Below are 20,802 nucleotides of genomic sequence, written 5' to 3'. Positions count from 1 at the left end.
CCCCCGGAGGACGTTCGTTTTAACGTTCTCACAGAGAGAGAACTGCAGTCTCTCCTCACACACCTGAAGAAAGGGAAACAGAAGAAGATAATAGGGGTATGAATGTTTAAACATATTCAGGAAAATGGATATTGTAAATTGTGTAGGCTTATACTTTCATACATTTTCAAAGTTGTGCAACTTGGGGTTAAAATGCAAGGCTAATGCTCACCTGCATCATTAGGCCATTTTTAGTGGGCATCTTGGAAAGTGACCTCTGGTCCTTGGAGTCAGGAGAATGACATGGTGAAAGGGTTGATGGGAACTGTCGTTCACGCCTCTCCTCCTGAGGTGAAAGTTTAGCCCCAGTTGGGATGTCCTGGACTGCCGATGGAACCGACCTGGCCAGCCAGTCAGCGCTCTCAGAGATTCCGTCAACTTCCTCTTTCAGTTCCACTCTCCTCTTCCCCTCAGGCATGGAGGTCCCACAGGTCTCTTCACCTTTATCGCTCTCTCCAGAACCCTTAGCTTTCTGCTCAGGCGTCTTCTTCATAGACTCCAACAGCTCCAGATTCCCTAGGAAGAGGTCACCCAGGGTGTCCTCCTCATCCCCAGATATGCAGCACAGCTGCTCCAGTTTCTCAAAATCTTCCAGAGGCTCCTCATCCAAATCCTTCCACTCAGAGATCAACAGCTCTGGGATGGTGTTGAGGGGACTCTGGGGGAATGACAGGAGTGTGGTGGAGGTGGTGGTTGTGTTTTTCTGGGACAGGTTATTTCTGTCATCCTCGGACATGTTTGATGTGAGGCGGCTCTGGCTCTGGCTTTCACCTGAGAATACTGGAAGTGTTGGATGTACAGGTGAAAGGTTGAGGTTTGCAGAGATCCCTCTGCTGTGGGTTGTGGTGGGTGGTGGCTCTAGGATATCAGTGTGAGGAGTGGGGGACATTGTTGGGTCTCTCTCAGCACTGGTAATGAAATCTGAGCCTAAATAATCAAGGTTTATAAGATCGCTATCGTCGTCTATTTCTATGACAGAAGGTGGGGGACTAGGAAAAGAATCATCTAAACTCTGCAACCTGTCTTCTTGCATATCAAGATCTATGCTAGGAGGAGGGCTGGGAAAGTCTACAGAACTGAACTGAAAGTTGTCTCCTTGTGAACCAGACAGATCTGTACAAGATGCTATATCCTCCAAGTCATTATCATTGGGATAAGACACCAGGTCACATAGAAGAGATATGTCTCTCAAATCCTCACTTGTGTTTACAATGTCTACTCCCCCTTCTCTGTCCTCCCCCACAAGCTGGCGAGTAGAGTCAGCTTCTTCAATGCATATGCTTGGCTCAATATGTTGTAATCCTGACAAATCTACCTGTGGTACTCCAGTGAGGCAGATAGATACACCCAAATATATACTCTTTACTGTGGGAGCAAGATGGTTGTATAATTCAAAGTCCTGTTCTTTTTCTAGGCTATTTTCGGCCATTGCCCCTTCTTCCATTTGGACTTCACTGAGATGATTCAACCTGTTGAAGTTCTGATTTCCCTCATCTTGAGCAATATTTCCATCCAAGTCGTTTAGAAGAGATGTAGTTTGACTTTCACTGTCTCCACCCGTCTCAGCGAGTGACCTGAACAGCTCCCTCCCTCTTGCAAAGGTCTCATGCTCTGGGATTTCTCGGTTTTCCACCTCAACCACTAGCTGATCACCTTCAACATTTTGCTCATCATCATCGTCAAACCTATCTGGATTTTCTATATTTTCCTCTTGCTGTACATCCAGTGCCTGGGATAGTTGGCTGTCAATGCTACTGGAAAGAGCCTGTTTCTGGGACAACTCTCCCTTTATTTCCAGGTAGGCTACCCGTCCCTGCCTCTCGTCATTAGAATTATCTTCACTATCTTGGAGGACGGCTGGATGAGGCTCACTCCTCGCCAGTTCATCGTTCTCCTCAGCCTCCCAGAATTCCCGGCCTACCACCAGCTGCTCCCTCTCCTCCCAGGTCTTTCCGAACGCTGAGAAGAATTCCAATCCGAGTTCAGCTTCCTGGATTCTGCTCTCCGACGAGGCCCACTGGTCGTTCTCCGATGGCCACAGGTGCAGGTCTCCCTGCTGGAAATGGTGACAGTCGAACTCGCCCCTCACCACTCCTCCCCCTCTCCCCTCCCCCTCCTCCAGAGTGTTCCACAGCTCTTTAGCCTTCAACTCCAGATCTTTAGGCGACTCCCTGTCCACAGTCTCAGCAGACCCATCCTTGCTCAAAGACCCACTCTGGCTCCCCGTCACTGGTCCTCTTTGAGGAGATTTCTCCTTCATGGCGTTACACAGCTCTCCAGCGGCAAGCTGTTTCTCTGTCTCTGATTTGGCCTTGGCCCTCTCGTCTTCGCTTTCCTCTGAGTAACACAAGTTTCTCAGGCCAAGCTCATTGGCGTCTGTGTGTTGAATCTCCAAACCTTGTCCGTCTTCTCTTTCAGACTCTTCAGTGTCCCCCTTGGCCCAGAAAGAAGAGGCCAGTTTGCTCTCTTCGTCATTGGTGCTCTCTCCGTCGTTGGGCTCCAGTACTACTGGAATATCGTTACTGAGTTTGACCTCGCTGGTTTGAATACCGTAGAACCTAGACAGCCTGGATTCTCTGTTATCATGGTCGCCATGTAACGCTGTCACTGGTTCCGTAGTGTCTTTCATGGAATTATCATTTTCTCTCTCTTCAATACCTGAAAGTTCTTCATTCTCAAGTTTGTTATCCTTTGTCTGAATGGCAGATATTAATTTCAAACAATCTGTCTTAGTGATATTATTAGAAGGCAATGTATAGTCTTTGTCTGTGGAGTCATGGAATCTAAAATCATTTGACTCCACATGAGAAATCACACCTTCTGTGTAATGATTACAAATTTGAGTTCCATCATTGTAAGAGAACCCTTTGAGAGGTGTATCATCTAAATTAGAGAACAGCTTAGCTATAAACTCATTGTTCTCCTTGGTCTGTGAGTTATCAGACAGTAGTCCCGGATGGACTAGGCCCTTTTCATCTGACTCTCCGCTCTCATTGTGGAACATTCCAGAATCTTCTCTCTGTTCTGATTCTAACCCTGTTTTATGTTCTACTTCTTTCAGACTGAGATCGTTCTCCTGAATACTCGATATGTCTTTATATCCATCATCACTGTTTTGAGAGATATCCTGCACATGAGCATTCTGTTCAAGAACTGTCTCCTTTTCCCTCTCAATGTCAATTCCCTTATTTGAAATCCTCTTCAAGGGACTCTTTCCCCCGGTTTCTCCCTCATCCTCTAATTCTGTCTTCTCTTCTATTCCTGTCAGCGTCCCCCTATCTCCACCTCGTCCGCTGCCGGGTCTGGTCACACTCAGTCCATCACTGCCCTTCCTGCTAAGCCCCTCCCCTTCCCAGTCACTGTCAGAGAAGTAGGCGGAGTCTCTGTGGGGGGTTTCTGTCCCCAGCACCCTCCAACCACCTGGTCCTTCACCTCCAACACACGGGTCACCTGGGGTCAGACAGTCGGCTGAACTGGGGGTCAAAGATGACAGGAATGAGTCTGAGGGGGTCATGGTGGAGAGAGAGAGGTCAGAGGATGGGTCCCAGTCTGGGGTGGTGGGAACGGCTGCAGGGCTCTTTTGACTTGGGTCTGACCTTCCTTCCTGGTTGATCTGTGAATTCTGTTTGTTGATTTGTATATAGCTTTCAACATTTGGGTTATGTGACTGAGCATTAGAACAATGTGATGTGTCGTTCTTCATTTGACTGTCACAACCTTTTGAACTCTCTGATCCTTCTTCCTTGTGATCTTTAGATTCAATTTGACATGCTCTATCTGTTTCTGATGTCTCTGTTGTTAAGTCATGTAAAATGTCATCAACGTCCTGCTTCTGACATCCTTGCCCTGTATCTCTGACCTCAGCATCACCTTTCATTCTCTCACAATTCCTTTCCCCAGCATTATTCTGACCCCTGCTCTCTTTCTCACCTACAGAAATAGGTGACTCATCATCATAGGGTTTCTTCTCAGATTCTGCCACTTCTCCAGTAACACTGTCTTGAGATAAAGACTGAACTTGAGCTTGTCTTGAGAGCTCGACCCTTTCTCTGACTCTCTGTGTTTCTCTTACAGGTAAGGCTGGACCTTCTGAAACGTCCTCCTCTGTTTTTGTATTGGGGAATGTTTGGTAAAGGAGGAGGCCATTTTTTGGCATTATCTCTGAGAACACAAAGTCACCATGCTGGGGCTGAGAGTTGGTGTCAGCGGTGGGATCTGTGAGTGAGCTGGGTGAGTCCTTGAGGCAGGTCGTGTCTGTGGGACATTCCTCTTCCTGTTTGACAGACTGTTTATTTGATCCTATTTGCAGTACTGGAATCTCAGGCCGTATAGTGACCTTTATCTCACTCTTTTTTGCCCGTTTAGTCACTTGGGCGTAAATGGCCTCCGGTGCTACATCGTCTTTGCCTCTGTTTGATGTGCGTATGGAACTCTCTGATTGGAAACGGATGGTCTGAGAGGAGTCAGGATCTATGCATATTGACTCGTATTCTGGTGACATTGGAGTGGGTGACTGAGACAAGTCCTCGCAATGCTTGTTGAAGGCGGTTGTGTTTTGTCTGGATATGATCTCCGTCAAAAAGGTCTCTGCTGATTGGATCTCCTTCAGGAACTCCTCTCTGGTCATCTGTCCCTTATCTGTCTCCTTCTCCTGTGACTCCGACTCCTGCCTCCCCACTGTGATTTCGGAGAGGAGGGATCGGGATCTCCTCATGCCCCTGGAGTATGCCTCCTTGGCCTCAGTGTAGGACGGGAGGCCGGGGGCGCAGGTGTAGGTGTAGGGACGCGAATGAGAGCCAGGAGGGTGGAGGAACTTCACCGGATCTCTCTCCATGCCTGCATCCATCCTTCCTGTGTTTGTGATCTCAGTGAGGAATAGATCTCTCTGGATGGAGCCTTTCCTCACCCTCTCCAACTCTGTCCCCATCTGTGTGTTTCTGTCTGGCCCCAATGTCTGTTCTATAGAGCCCAGCTCTGTGACCAGCGACCGGGACCGACGCATCCCCCCTCTCAAGGGCTGGAGGAAGTTCCCTGACCTCTCCCCATCCCTTTTCTTCTCCCGCTCTGTCTCTCCCTCCCATGAGGTCCTCCCTTCCTTGGACTTGGCATCATTTGACTCTGACACACTAGAGATCTCAGTCAGAAACAGGTGCATGGGGGATTTCTTGGCGTCGGTTCCGCTATCCGCCTGCAGTTCCGCGTCCTCCCTCCAGATGGCAGGCAGGATGGTGGCGAGGCGCGACTGGGTCCTCTTCATACCCCTGGAGAAGAACTCGGCTGTGGCCGGATCCGAATCCTCTGACAAACTAGAGGTCGGGACGGTTGTCCCTCCACCACTGGGTTTCTCAGGGGACATAAAGGGGGAATCATCCTCATCTGAATAGGTGGGACTGGAGGACGAGTGCCTCTCAATTCTGGGGACCCCGGACTCGGAGTGGGAGATGTTGCGGTAAACAGGGCGAAATACGTTCTGGCGTCGTACGGGAGAGTCAAAGTCTTTTGAGCGGAAATTGGATGTTCCCTTTGTGTTGTGCAAGGATGCTGTGCGCCGTACACCACCTTGTCTGTCTGAGTAGTCACAGGATAGTGGGTCTCTTTGAGAGTACATCTGGGGCTTACTGTATCTGGAGAAGCTACCTACACCATAGCTGTGATACAGGCCCCTTTGGGGCTTGTAGTGGGGTGGGAGAGGGGGAGGACATGTTTGGGGAGTGGGGTAGATGGGGTGGCTGGACTGGGGTAGGGAGGGGGAGAGTGACGGGGAGGGGGGCATGGTCTGACGAGGACGGTGGAACCCTAAGTGATCATATGATGATGGCAGGCAGCTGCCCATCAGAGGGTCCATCGTTTCTATCTTACCACTCATGGAATAGTGACCCAGCCCAAGCCCTACTCGGTGGTAGCCCAACGGAGGCGCAGGGAGGGGGCGCGAGTGGAGGTGGTTGCCCGAGGAGGTTGACATAGAACGTGGCTTGGGAGGCAGGACAGGAGCCTGGGAACCAGTGGATGACCTACTGTCTCCTTCACCCCCCTCCTCCTCATCATCATCTCCTAAATCCACCACAGAGAAGTCAGTCACCCTACTGGAGGTGTCTTTGAACTCTGCCACCCCAGTGTTGGGGACCCTTAGCTGGACCTCGCTGGATCGGACGGTCTGGATGGATTTCCCACCTCGCCCAGTGTACTCCTCATCAGAACTGTACGGTGCGCGTTCTTTGCCTAGCATCCCGCTGCGTATCTCCACTAGCTCCAGATCTCCAGGACGTAACGAGTCAGAACGGAAAGACTGCGCTTTCCCTTTAAGAGATGGGGACTTATCCTGAGGGGTGTGCTCCTCCAATCGGATGAAGTACTCGCTGGCGAGGGAGGGGCTACGTGCACTTATCACAGGGACAACAGTGGGTGTGTCCAGGGATTGTCTGTGGGATGGGTTGACCGTCGGGATTGGCTGGGGAGGAGGAAGTGGTTGGTAGCCCCGCCTCACATGGGCCTTCTCCCAGAAGTACTCAAAATTTAACCCTTTACTGGTCTCCGTGACTGTCAGGATGTCATCGAGTTCTGTGGAGGATGGGGTGATGCAGTTCCCCACGGGGTCCAGTAGAGGGTAGGAGTTCCCCCTGTCATCCCTCCCATACTCCCTCTCTCTCTGTCGTTCACTCGCTGCAGCCTGGAAGGCCGGAGGACGGAGAGAATCCCACCGTCTCTCAAATGACTCATCGCTCTCTCCTCTTCTTCCTCTCCCTTCCTCATACTCCTCGTCCTCATCCTCCTCATCCTCTCCCACACTCCTTCGGGACATCCCTCGCTCAGCAGCCAGAAGGGAGGAGAGGAGGAGGAATACCTCAGCGATGGAGGGGCGTTGGGAAGGAGGGAGCCAGCAGGACTGCATGATCTCATACCTGGAAGAGGAAAGACAGGAAAGACAAACACAAAGATAAGGGGGATTGGAAATGATGCAGACAATTACATTGATGGAAGCTACAATCTATCTGCAATATTAAAGCTGATCTACCAACACCCCCCAAAAAAAGAAGGTTTGAGGGGGTTGCATATATTAGCTTTGACCTTAATGATCTATTGACAAAGTAGGCCTTTAAAGTAACACATCTGTAATCGACTACTTTCTTCATCAAATGCAGATATCATTAGAGAACCAAAAGTCAAGAAATGGCCCACTGACCAGTAGTCAGCGTGGGAGAGTTTGAGCCGTGGCTGGGCCAGGGTGATCTGTCTCTCTCTGATGACGAAGGTCAACACTTCCTCATCACTTAGGTGCCTGTGAGGCTGAGAACCAAACTCAAACAACTCCCAGATCACCACCCCCAGAGACCTGGAAGAAAAGGAAGAGAGAGGGGAGAGAAATGGGAGAGATTGGGGGGAGAGAGAGAGGGGAGAGAGAGGGGAGAGTGTGAGAGAAGTGGGAGAGAGAGGAGAGAAATGGGAAAGAGAGAGGAGAGGGAAGTTGGAGAGAGAGGGGAGAGTGGGGGGGGAGAGGTGGCAGAGAGAGGGGAGAGAAGTGGGAGAGAGAGGAGAGGGAAGTGGGAGAGAGAGGGGAGCGAGAGGGGAGAGAAGTGGGGAGAGGGGAGAGAAGTGGGAGAGAGAGGGGAGAGATGTGGGATAAAGAGGGGAAAGAGAGGGAGAGATAGAAAATAGGAGTAGAGAGAGAGAGTTGGAGGATAGAGAAATAATCAAATTAGATAAGAAATACAGAATACAGCTTATTGAAATATTCAGTTGTTTATTTGTCCGTTTTAGAGGCAGGTTGTGTTATGGTACGTACCACAGATTGCTGGTCTTGGTCTGGTCAGTGACGATCAGAGATCCTCTGTACTCCTCCAGAAGCTCTGGCGCTATCCACCTCAGGGGAATCCACAGCTTGTCTGATGTTAGGTAATAGTCATCCTACACAGACAAACACACACAGAGGGATGCATGGACTTGAAGATAAGCCATTAGGGACATCCAATATGTTAGGGATAATCAACAAGGGGCTATGTGTTCTCTGGAAGATAATGAACCACCTGGAAGGTGTGCTCCATGACACGCTAAAGGAGCGGAACTGACCTTCCACGGAGTTGCATTATTTTGCAGAGAACTCATAGAACCCCGAGTTGATTATCCCTTTTATACCATGGTTATAATTTAACACATTTATAGCTAGAAATGTGTTCATTTGCAGGTAGAAAATGTGTTCAACATCCACTGAAGTACCTAGCAAGTTTACTATATAGAGACAGTAGTTGCCATGGTAACCAAACAAACAGACTTGCTAGTTTAGCTAACCAAATTTGAGTCCTAGCTTGCTATTATGAAAATCAAATCCAACAATGCCAATCATGTTTTAAACTTTTGCTTTCAAATGCAGCTCAAGCATAGAACATATAATAACTATACCCAGTGAATTCTATCGTGCAAATATACTGTGGATTATAAGGAAATAATGCCCTCTCTAGGATGCCCTACAAGCCAATTAGAAACAATTATTCAACAATGCCATGGAATAAAGTGGCATAACTTGTCTACAGATTGTGGTGGTTCAAGCAAAGTACATGGGTAAGCGCACACGCCCACACACACAAACATACCTTGTAGTGGTTGTGAGACAGCCCATAGTCTCCGATTCTGACAGTGAGGTCAGAGGTAAGGAGACAGTTCCTCAAAGCCAGATCACTGGAGACAAAACAATCATAATCCATTTACTATCAATCACTCAATTAACAACCAATCAATCACTGGAGCTATTGGAACCCCACTGGAGCCAGAGAGAGCCAGGATATGACCTCACAGACCTGTGAATGTAGTTATTCTCGTGGAGGTGCAGCAGGCCAGAGGTGATTTCAAACGCCATCCTCTGCAGGGTCAGCATTTCCCGGGTCAGAAGGTCAGGGGTCATCCCATCTGACTTCCTCTGGGCTCTCAGGTACCTCTTCAGGTCGCCCTGGTAACACATCACAAATATAATTTATTACACCATCAATGAGTGTTACCAATATCATGAATTTATTACACCATCAATGAGCATTACCAATATAATGTACAGTATGTGATACTTAAAACAATCAGAAGAACAATGAACATAGTTTATGACTTTGACCGGACATATTGAGCTATATATCAAGTACACTTGTACATTTATGCTGGAGAAATACCCTCTCCTAAGTGTTTTCCTGAACCTGAAGGTCCTCAAAAGCAGAAGGGGAATTGGTAATGAGTTAATATCATTAGAGAGATAGAGGTTGTACTGGTGGTAGGACAGGAGAATAAGATACTTCAAATGATAAAGGGATGTGTGTTTCAATGTACAGAGGATTTATAGCTTATGTTCTTCTGGTAAAGGGCTGCGGTATTGTTTCTCTCCCATCCCTGGTCGTTAATTGATCTGTTTGAGTCATTGATTGGCCAGAGAGTCCAATCACTTGGGATTTCAGGTCTCAATCCGTCTTTCATTAAAGAGCAAGAATGAAAGCAAACAAACAGAGGCAGCAGGTGTTGAGTGTTGGAAACGACTGGCATAACATTATACTACAAAAGGTATATCTAAGTGTGAAACGTCACCAAGTATTTACATGGTTATTTGATGGGGGGAAAGGAAATTAACCAAACATATGTTTCCATGTACGGAAGCTACAGTCTGGTGTTTGTCACTTAATTGATCCATTTGACTCATTTATTGACCAGTCACCAGAGAGTCCAATCAGCTGGTTGCTCAGGTATCAATCAGTCTCTGATAGAAACACAATGATGAGACCAAACAATCCTAGAGGAATGGAGTAAATGTATCCATTCCAAACAAAATGGCCTCTCTTTGGATCTCCTCTACAATGTGCCCTCCTCTTCTTCTCCATCTCATAATAGTAGTAAAAACAACATGGCCCTCACCAACTGACAGAACTCCATGACCAGCAGGAAGGGAATGCTCTCGCTGCATTGGCCCAAACACTGAAGGATGTTGGGATGTTGGAGACTCCTGAAGGCAAGAAAATAGAGAGGGAGAGAGGGGGGGAGAGAGGGGAGAGAGAGAAAGATGATGAAACGAGAGAAGCAATGCAGCAGAGGATATGCAGTTAAAGTGAACGAGGGAAGAGGAGAGGGGGATAACATCTGGGCGCATTTGTTTGCGTATGTTTACTTAGGTGGGTTTGTTAGTGAGAAAGTGGAGTGGACGAAAGAAAACAGACAGAGCTAGAGAGAGGGGGAGCGAGAGAGAAAGATGAAGGAGAAACGTGTTTCTATATGTGACAGAAAAAGAGGCAACTGTAAATGTGTATGAGAGAGAGAGAGAGAGAGAGAGAGAGAGAGAGAGAGAGAGAGAGAGAGAGAGAGAGAGAGAGAGAGAGAGAGAGAGAGAGAGAGAGACAGAGAGAGACAGAGAGAGAGAGAGACAGAGAGAGAGGGAGAGACAGAGAGAGAGAGAGAGAGAGAGATGGCGGGCCAAGTGTCATTTTAATCTAAGTTGAGCATAATAAATAGGTCAGACCAGTAGTCATCTGTCACTCCATGTTACAGTTCTAACACTGCACCACTTGTATGCAGCATGCAGTCTCTAACTACCAGCATCTCAATATGACACACGACAATTAAACACATCTACTGATGTGACTTGGTCCATGTAGATCTTTTTCAAACAGCACCAAATCAACCAGAGTGAAGTACAGGTTGGGAGTTAACTGTGAAGTTAATCCCAAGAACTGTGATTTATATACACTGAATGTACAAAACATTAGGAACACCTGCCCGTAACATGACATAGACAGACCAGGTGAATCCAGGCGAAAGCTATTATCTTTTATTGATGTCACTTGTTAAATCCACTTCAATCAGTGTAGATAAAGGGGAGGAGAGGTTAAATAAGGATAAGGATTTAAACCTTGAGACAATCGAGTCATGGATTGTGTATGTGTGCCATTCAGAGGGTGAGTGGGCAAGACACAAGATTTAAGTGCCTTTGAATGGGGTATGGTAGTAGGTGTCAGGCACACTGGTTTGAGTGTGTCAAGAACTGCAAAGCTGCTGGGTTTTTCACACTCAACAATGTCCCGTGTGTATCAAGAATGGTCCCCCACCCAAAGGACATCCAGCCAACTTGACAAAACTGTGGGAAGCATTGGAGTCAACATGGGCCAGCGTCCCTGTGGAACGCTTTTGACACCTTGTAGAGTCCATGCCCTGACTGTTCTGAGGGAAAAAGAGGGTGCAACTCAATATTAGGTAGGTGTTCCTAATGTTTTGTACACTCAGGAAACCACAAAAACAAATAACTTAAATAAAAGTGTCTGATGACACAAAATGTCAGTTTCTCTGACCTGTATGGCTCAGACTCAGCCAAGAACTTCCTCTGCTCCAGAGGGCTGGCACTGACCCGCAACTCCTTCACCACAGCCTGGGAGGAGCTGCAGTCACACAGCACCTCCGCTAGGATCACCTGAGGGAGGGAGAGAGAGAGGGAAGGAGGGAGAAGAGGAGAAGAGGAGAGAGAGGAGGGAGAAGAGGAGAGAGAGGGAGAAGAGAAGAGAGAGACAGAGAGAGGGAGAAGGAGGTAAGGAGAAAGAAAGATGTGGGACAGACAGGAGAGATAGAGAGGAGGGAGAGAGAGGAGAGAGAGGAGGGAGAAGGAGGTAAGGAGAAAGAGAGATGTGGGACAGACAGGAGAGAGATGGAGAGGAAAGGAGAGGGAGAGAGAGAGAGAGAGGAGGGAGAAGAGGAGAGAGAGAGAGAGAGGAGGGAGAAGAGGAGAGAGAGAGAGAGAGAGGGAGAAGGAGGTAAGGAGAAAGAGAGATGTGGGACAGACAGGAGAGAGATGGAGAGGAAAGGAGAGGGAGAGAGGTAGGGGGAAAGAGATGGAAGGAGAAAGAGAGATGTGGGACAGAAGAGGGGGGAAAGAGAGGAGAAGGAAGGAGAGAGAGAGGGAGCGGGAGAGAAGAGAGGGAAAGAGAGCGAGAGAGAGAGAGAGAGGGAGAGAGATCAGAAATATAGTGGTGTAGGAAGAAGACATAACTCATGAGAGCTGGTAGGAAGCCAATATTAGATTTACTGAGAAGCTGTTTAGAGGATGTGTCTTTTAGAGGAAACATGGGGTTGAGAGACATTTGGAAGAACTGCCAGATCCAGCTACCACCATTACATGATGAAGTCACAACTGAGGGTGGAGGTATGAGTTGGTAATCTCACCTTTCCAAACCAGCCATTTCCTATTTCCTGAAGGTAGTTGAGAGTGTGCCTACGGAAGTACTTCGACTTAGAGTCTTTAGAGACAGAATAGAGGAGATGAAAAGAGAAAGACACATGATTTGGGGTTTTCTGATATCCATCAAGTTTGCTAATATTCATGTGCTATATACTGCCACCAGCTCCAGCTACAGAGAGTCTGCCTTAGTTACCTGAGCCATCCTGCAGGGCGGGGCAGTTAGCCCTATCCCTGAGTGGGAGGGTGTAGACCTCCGGGAGGGAGGGGCAAGAGGACAGACTGTCCTCCTGGGCGGGGCTAGAACACCCAGAACACTCCTCCCCCTCCGCATTATCAAACTCCTGATTTGACAGGAAAGAACAGAGGAAGCGTAGAAGCTTTAGAGATATTGTAAGTTTGAAAAGCAGTGATCACCAAGCCTGGTCCTGGGAGGTACAGGGTTTGCAGGTTTTTGTTCCAGCCCAGCACCAACACACCTGATTCAGTTTATTAAACTCTTGTTTATTACCGTAGTTGATTAGTTGAATCCAGTGTGTTAGTTCTGGCCTGTCCTGGAACAAAACCCTACACACCCGAAGCTCTCCAGGATGAGGGTTGGTGACCGCTTTTCTAGTGGCTGTGTCAATAGCCTAAAGTGGTTTACGTTTCTAAAGAAATTGGGAAAGTGTAAACAAATAACTGGTGGGCAGACACCATATTACTTTCCCCTTGTTGCCTGTGTTTTCACATCAGTTTAGATGAAGGAGGGGAGCCACTTTAGATAATTGAGATGCACCCAGTGTGCTGGCTGAGATGTCACAAAGAAAGGCCTATCTGGATTTAATATGAGGAAATCTATTAAATGTAAACAGACCCTAAGCTTACTGGCTCATGCAACATCTGTAATAGTTCTGGTAAAATGTGGTGCTGCACATGCATCCAAAGAAACAATGAACCATCCGAAGATCACAGATTCAAAGACAATAGTTTCATAGAGGGTTTGAATTATGGGGATGCCCACCGCCCCTGGGGTGCTGGGCCCTTCCATGACAAGTCAGGACATTCCCATATGCTATAACATTGTTACAGCCCTCAATGTTTAGGGTTTCCCTAAGGGCCAATGTGTAATATGATGCCTATATCAATTGATCTACACAACACACATGCAGACAGTGCAACACAATAGACAAGACGTGTGAATAAGTCTCTTACATGATGGAGACTTACATTGAATCCCACTCCTCCCTTCTTACAGCACAGACAGGTGAAGAGCAGTAAAACAAAGGAGACGAGCCCCGAGCAAGAGATGAGAATGACGACGTAGGGCGGAGAAGAGAGAGACGCAGCCCTGGATTGAGAGACTGAGATATGGCGGGAGAGAAAAGGAGGAGAGGAAAAAGTTAATACGGTTAATCAGCCAGGAAGTACTTCCTGAAGGAAACACACAGTTGTTAGGTTGAAGTGTTGGTGAGTGGATGAGTGAGTGGGGGAAAGAGAGGCTTCGGAGAATTGGGTTGAAAAGGGTCAAAGTCATTGTTACATATTGAGATTGAGGAGGAAAACCGTTGGAATTGTTTCAATAAAGGTACGTTTAAGACAAAGCGGAGGATCCCCAATGAACAACTGTCATTGGAGTTTTGGGAGAAGCAGGAAAAGGAAATCAACTTTGGAGGAAAGTCAGGAAACCATCTTCGGAATCAATAAAAGAGAGGAGAGATCGGAATTAAAGTTAAAATCAGGGAAGTCTACCATTCCGGTTAGGAAAGAGGGGAAGGAGGGAGGGGGGGTACATAAAAAACAACATTCCTTCCAGGAAACACAGTTGAAAAGCAGGGAGGGGTGGCGTTGTCATTTTGGGGAAATTGCTACCGGGGGAGGGTTGGAAAATTGGAAAAGAATCACTCAAATCAGGGAGGTTGGCTACCTAGGTGAGAAGGAGGAGTTTGGGGCGTTTTTTTTATATATTTGTACCTCAACTTGGCCGTTTGTGAGGAGCGAACCATCTGTGAAAAAGAGAAGGGGGAGGGCAGGGTGGTTAAAAACCCTTCACAACAGTAGGCTACTACTTGTTTGTTGTATCTTTAAATGTTAAACCCTCAAATCAAAACCAGCATCACCACAATAAAAATATGCATATTTCTAGATGAACTTGTTGTCAATATTATTTGTTTTTCCCCATTTACAATTTTACAAAAACACTTCTCCAACTCCCGAAGGTGAACCTCTGAGTACACATACTTGTCAATACACTTGCAGGTCAAGTGCCAATTCAGTACAGTACTTATGAATATCAACCACAGTGTGAGCATTTTCAGTGTCATTGGAACCAGAAAACGCAAGTACCAGAGCTACTCTGTTTTCCCCTGCTCATCCTATTCCACCATGCCCTGTATTCATCACTACTTCTAGATATTGACTCACTATTACGACACAGTAATGAATAATGCAAAACCAAATGTACGTTTCCCCATCCATTTCATGAGCTCATTGATTACTGAAAGCATGGCGTGAAGATGCATCAACAGTCCAGTAATAGTCAAAACAAAAGGCTTTAATTGATGTTTACCCTATTGGTAGATCAATGTGTAAGCTTAACTGTGATTAACAATTTTGGCACATCCTTTCCTCTGCCTCTCCCTCTAAACAGTACACAAATCTTACAGAGACGTCCAATAACACACTGAAAGGGAATCCAATCACAAATAGACTTTCTGATCAATGGAATATTTTCATGAGATCATTCATGAGTGGAAAATGCAAGTTACGCCTAAAAATACATTTATGAAGCACTTTGAGCACTGCTTTAAAATATATAAATAACATAATTGAACATTGTAATTAGCATTAAGGATGTGTTGAGCTCAGAAATTATATGTTGTATGATTCCATCCTCCAATGGCTGTTTTATGAGAAAAACACTCAGACCTCTATGAAGGCCTAAAAACATAATAGTCCATGTTATTCTAACAAATTCAAGAGTGACGTGTAAATTCTAAGTAAGAAACGCTACTAAAAGTCATGAGTATGAATTTGAGAAAGACACATGAATTATTGGCTCATCATAAATGTGTAATCATTTCGTTGACTGATGTACTGGACTGGACTGCAGCCTATGCAAGCCTATGGCCTGGCAGTAGAATTACATTGGAAACTGTTAAAATAGGAAAAACATTTTGGCCTATATGAAATTCAAACTCTTTCACATAAGTCTATGTAGAATACAATAATATTTTATGTAGCCTATCCATCGGCAGTATAGATGCACAATTCCTGGGCAATTCTATTATTCTTTCCCTAGACAGCTATCCAGACATACACTGCATATAAATAGGTACACATAGCAGGGGCCTATTCTACCAGCTCCAGTTTACAGCTCGTATCAAAACAATACACTAGAACACCATGACTGCAAACGACAATACACAAACAAAACACTGCGATGCCTAATAAAAGGAGAACAAAATAAAACGGATTTTGTGGATTTTAAAATGGAATTCAAAGATTTTTAGCATTAAACCCAAGTGGGATAATATAGGTTTGATATACCCATGAATGATACAGTGGCGATTAATTTAATATTCATTGGGCAAATTCCCGTTTTGACATGCCATCGATGCTATTGATAAATATCACCGAAATAGGGTCGCAGATCCTACCGAATTCTCCAGGCTACTTGATGATAATAATGTGGCCATTGTCTTTTTGATTTCATCCCGTGTTATAAAGGCATATTCCCTACCATAGCCTAATCATATCAGCCAAGAAAGATACAATATATCGTATTATTGTTGAGGCTGTGTCAGTGTGTTTTGGCCGTAATATTTCCGAGTACCTATTCATAACCCTCTAATCTATCCCCTCTCCCACCTCCCCCTCTCTTCTTTCTCCCAGCGTCAATATCATTCCAGCTCACCGACACCACTCACCTTCTCTCTGCGGGGCTCCAAGGGCTCTCTCCGGGTTGAAGTACGACAACATCCCCGCCAGCACTATCACCCAGCAGTGTCGTCGCATCGTCGCGGGATCCACCACGGCACATTCATTCGAGCGACGCTTTCGGTCTTCTCCTTCTCTCCGCTACCGTATCCTGGTCTGGCGCTGTCTTCCCCCGCTAATAAAGAACGTCTCCTTGTTGTGTTCCCCTCTTCCCCTCCTCCGTTTGATCCCCCTCTCCTAATCCGCAACTAAACACGGTGTAAGAGACGCTCTTTTGTGCATCCCGTCCTGCCAACCCAACCCATCAAATCCAGAACCGTTACATCAGTGGTCTCTCCACAAAAAGGGCGACGAAAACAACAAATAACCCCAATGAGGTCAAACCATACGCTATTTTTCCCGTTTCGCCTCTTTCCCCTCCGACACCAGTAAGAGGGCGACTGTAGTATTTCTCCCGTTAAACGTCGTCTACGTCAGACAAAAGTGAGCTTGCATTATCATGGTTCGCCCGTGGTTTCATGCGAGTGCGTCTGTCTCGCTTCTACACTCTGCTGTCTCGGGCCCGTTTTATTTCGCGGTGCTGTGCGTCTGTGTATGTACCTGCTACACAAATGAATGTATTATACTGCCGCAACTCTGTTTTGTAGCACAATCTATTGACATTGCTATATTAAAATGTTTTAGGTTAATCATTTGGGTGGTGCATGGATATGGGGTATGTATAAAATAAGCAAAATAACGGAGAACACATGATTTTGTTATTTGGCAGGCCTATCATTTTTATTGAATTAATTGAAATGGAAAATGTGCAATAATAGTTAAGTCAACCACCCTAAACTCTGTCTACATCAGATAGTTAAATAGAACAGATGCATGTACACACACACACCTCCCAAATTGGCACATGCTATTATCAGAAACAAAATAGACTTGACAGACTTGAATTGACACAATGACATTTGTGACACAATGTTGTCATCAATAGTAAAACATCAAACACACTCCAACTTGAACAGTGGTCTTGTGTTGTGGAGCAAAATGTTCTCTGTATTGTCTCACACTTGAGCAGGGTGCCAGACAGACACCAACACTACACTCAGCTGTCCCAAATCCCTTGATTGGTTCTTTCTTTCTCTACCTCATTAGAAATAACATTGATCATTCAATGACAAATTATTAATATGTCTGCTTAGGTTCAGCACTTTTGTGATATAGCACAGTTACAAATAGAAATCAAACTGGCTGGACATCAGAAATAGAGGAAGGACTAAAAACAAACAAAAAATAACTATTGTAAAATAGACTGGGTCTGTAAAATGTGTATAAGATGAATAAATTGAAGGTAAAAGCCGAAATGTTTATTAGTTTATACTCCAATTGGGCGATCGGTGGTAGGGTTTGCGGGGAATAATAATAAAGGTATATTCTTTAAAAAAGTATGTATGTCTATATAGGTATGTGTATGTATATATGTGTATATGTATGCATGCGTGTATGGATATATATATTTACCCAAAAAAAGAAATGGGGGATTGGAAATGATGCAGACAATTACACTGATGGAAGCAATATTCTTTCCACAATATTAAGCTGATCCACCCCTAAAAAAATACATTAAAAAAAAAAGTTATAGTAAAACTAGTTCAACAACTTACAGTATATGCTTACACGCATAACTCCTCCATGTTACTGCAAGAATAAGCTAAAAGCACTGCCTCACATTTCACAACAATACCACTGAATAACCTTCCAGGCTCTCTAGTCCTTGTCGAAGTCTTCGGTGTCTTTCACATACTAATAAATGTATCTTGAATGCCTCAATGTTCTGTGTCTGTTGCCCAAACAATAAGACTGCATGATGTATGACTTCAAAAGATGCCATCTCTCCAGGCATTGCGGTCTTTCCTCTGCCTCTTGCGGGCCAGCTCTGGGAAATAAGCACTGTTGTACGGCATTTCCCTCTCCTCTGTCTCCCTTGGTTGCTCCTTCTGTTTCCCTGTTCCATTCTTCTGGTTCAGCAGGGCCTGGGCTCTCCTCTTCTCCTCCGTCTCTCTCTGCAGTCACTCCGCTCTCAACCTTTCAATAGAGCTAGAAAAGAGAGAAGAGGTGGTTACCATCAACCATACATGTTTATCCAGAGGCTCAGTACACTTGGCTGTGCACTTGTCCACTTGGCTCAGTGTACTTGGTCTCTTGGATATGCATCCAAGTGGAGTTGAAACAATAACAAAGAGCCACCCAGCCCTTTTCGGGAAAAAGCTGAAGAAATGTAACCACTCAAATTCATAGACAGAGCTATGGATGCAAGGACTGACCATACACAAAATGATAGTTATAACAAAGTTGGGGCAATATAGTATTTGTTTACATATAGTTGGTTTACAAACAGAGTAAAAGAGTTCTGATGCGGTATGACAGTTAAACTAAGCTAATGAGGCATTTATAACTTATATTCTTCAAGAATTAATTGGTTCACGTCATTAATTTAGAATTCCAAAAATGTATGTAGCAACTGCTGATTGCCCCTTTAGGTCAAAGCTAATTGGTCTTATGATTGATCAAAGAAACACAAAACACCCCCAGACATACAGATAAGACACCTTGTCTTGATAAAGACTCAAACTTCTCACCTTTCTCCACCACTGCTTCTCCTCTCCCCTCTATCCCTCTTCTCCTTCCTCTTATGTTCTTTTCTATTCTTCACCGCCAGTGCTTTCTTCATCTCTTTCAAGGGGTCAAGCATGTCTTTCAGTCGTCTGTCTCTCTTCTCCTTCTCCTCTTGACTGAGTGGCAGTCTCTTTCCTTTGTTGTCTTTCTCTTTCTTCATCTTTCTCTTCTTCATGGCCTGTTTTCATGTACCATGGAGTTACCTCTGTCCCAGGTTGGGGACCTAGGGACACTAGCAGACCAATAGCACGCTCCTCGCGCTCCTACAACAACAAAATCACCATAGCATTAGATTAAATAGAATATTCTCATTCAAAGTAATGATCTGTTGTGGGAGGAATCAGGACCAGCTACCATCTCAGGTGTACTATTTGGAAAGTTCAATACATTTATTCACATCTCATTCTCTGATCCTTCCATTGATGTGATAAGCATCAGTCCATTAAATCTGTTAAAAAATCTTCCATATTAGCACCGAACACGCCATGATATTTAAATTCCAATATGCATTCTCAATTGCCAACATTCAAAATATTAAACTGAATTGGCCAATCTCTGTTTAGAAATGGCTCTGGACTAAATTAACCAGGCACTGTCATTGGCTGGCTAGATCCACTAGAGAAAAGCTTTGAAGTGGAGAGAAACAAGCCCACAAAGGTAAACATTGTTACATAGAGCAGGATGAAAAAACCAGTAGCCATGTGCACAAAGAAACTTGATTTCAACACAGGTGAAGGGGGGAAAGCATAACAGAATGACAGGAAGGTCACCTTTTCATCTTTCTGGTCTTTGAGGTACTCTGCATTTCCTTTCTTCTCAGACGACTCCTCCAGAGGAAATAGATTGAGGTGTTCCACCACTCCTCCACTCCCCTCCCCTCCCCTCTCACCTCCCTCATCCTTCCATCCTCCAGACTGTTGAAGTGCAGCTCGTGACTTCTGTCTCAGGTGCTCTGTTCGCGCCTACAGCAAAGAGGTTACTTACCTACATAACATTCAATGGCAATAATGACGTACATTACACATTTATATGCACTTTTATGACTTGATACTATTTTAACAATGCCTCTTACATAGCTTCTCTTAAAAAAATCGCACCTGTCATACATCGTATCACACAAAGTTTGGTTGTCACTTCAGACTATGCTAAATCAATTATGAGGAATGTATCAATTTGCAATTTGGGGAGGCAACGTTGCTATGGTTACCTCCTGCTCTGCTCGCTCCACACGGCGTTGGACCTCTCGCTCCTCTTCTGCGGCTTGTGCCTCGTCCCGACGCACGCGCGCGACGTTGTCTTTGTTGCGAACATGCCAGCTCTTTTTAGGTAGAATATTCATTTTTCTCCTAAAGTCGAGTGTTTGTTTTGACCAGGGCTTGTACCGTTAAACAAAAATGTGTCAAAAACGTAACATGCCCTGACTTCTGTTGTTTGCAATTCAGTCAGTCTGGACTGTAACTCCAGTTCGCTAGCTAGCTAACGTTAGCTGGTCTAAACCTATTTCCTGTTAAAAAAAAGAATAACATTTTAACAGCTATTTCAATCACAGAGATGTAATTCGGACACTGGGTTTTGTACAGCTGTTACCGAATGAATAAAATATTTGCATAAAACCAAAGAAAATATATTTAACACATCTGAAAGGTAAACAAGCAACCAAAAAGCTATTCAACCACAACCGGATACACACACCCGAAAATATTATTACGTCATAACGTCTACGTAACTAAATCGATTTTGAAGAAGTTCTCTCACGGGTCAGCAGGGGTCGCACGTTGCACATGACAGAAATAATAATTGCACTTTGTTCCTTATAATTTTGTATTTATTTCAGAGATCTGCATACACAAGATGTGTGTGATATATATATATATATACACACACACACAAGATATATATATATATATATATATATACACAAGATATATATATATATAAAAAAAGAGAGAGAAATTGTTAAACTGAAGTACATTAAAAATATATGTCAACAATATTTA

General features: G+C 45.1%; 1 protein-coding gene and 1 pseudogene across 1 annotated transcript; both read right to left on the bottom strand.

The window, feature by feature from the left end:
• lmtk3 (lemur tyrosine kinase 3) lies at window positions 1-16,708 on the bottom strand (the record flags this gene model as incomplete). Its single annotated transcript, XM_029719608.1, has 12 exons — window positions 16,129-16,708; window positions 13,430-13,563; window positions 12,417-12,564; window positions 12,208-12,281; window positions 11,343-11,461; window positions 9,919-10,006; window positions 8,829-8,977; window positions 8,625-8,709; window positions 7,820-7,941; window positions 7,220-7,369; window positions 212-6,938; window positions 1-63 (listed from the first exon to the last, which is right to left on the bottom strand). Coding segments are annotated over exons 1-12 (7,947 nt in total), but the record flags the coding sequence as incomplete, so codon positions are not given.
• A 183-nt stretch (window positions 16,709-16,891) lies between these two features.
• LOC115188984 (leukocyte receptor cluster member 1 homolog) lies at window positions 16,892-20,682 on the bottom strand (annotated as a pseudogene).
• Between the last annotated feature and the right edge of the window lie 120 nt (window positions 20,683-20,802).

The sequence above is a fragment of the Salmo trutta genome, chromosome 3, assembly GCF_901001165.1.
Source record: "Salmo trutta chromosome 3, fSalTru1.1, whole genome shotgun sequence".
Taxonomy (NCBI): domain Eukaryota; kingdom Metazoa; phylum Chordata; class Actinopteri; order Salmoniformes; family Salmonidae; genus Salmo; species Salmo trutta.
Note: the sequence above shows the minus strand (reverse complement) of the source record. Positions and strands in the feature narration are given on the sequence as shown.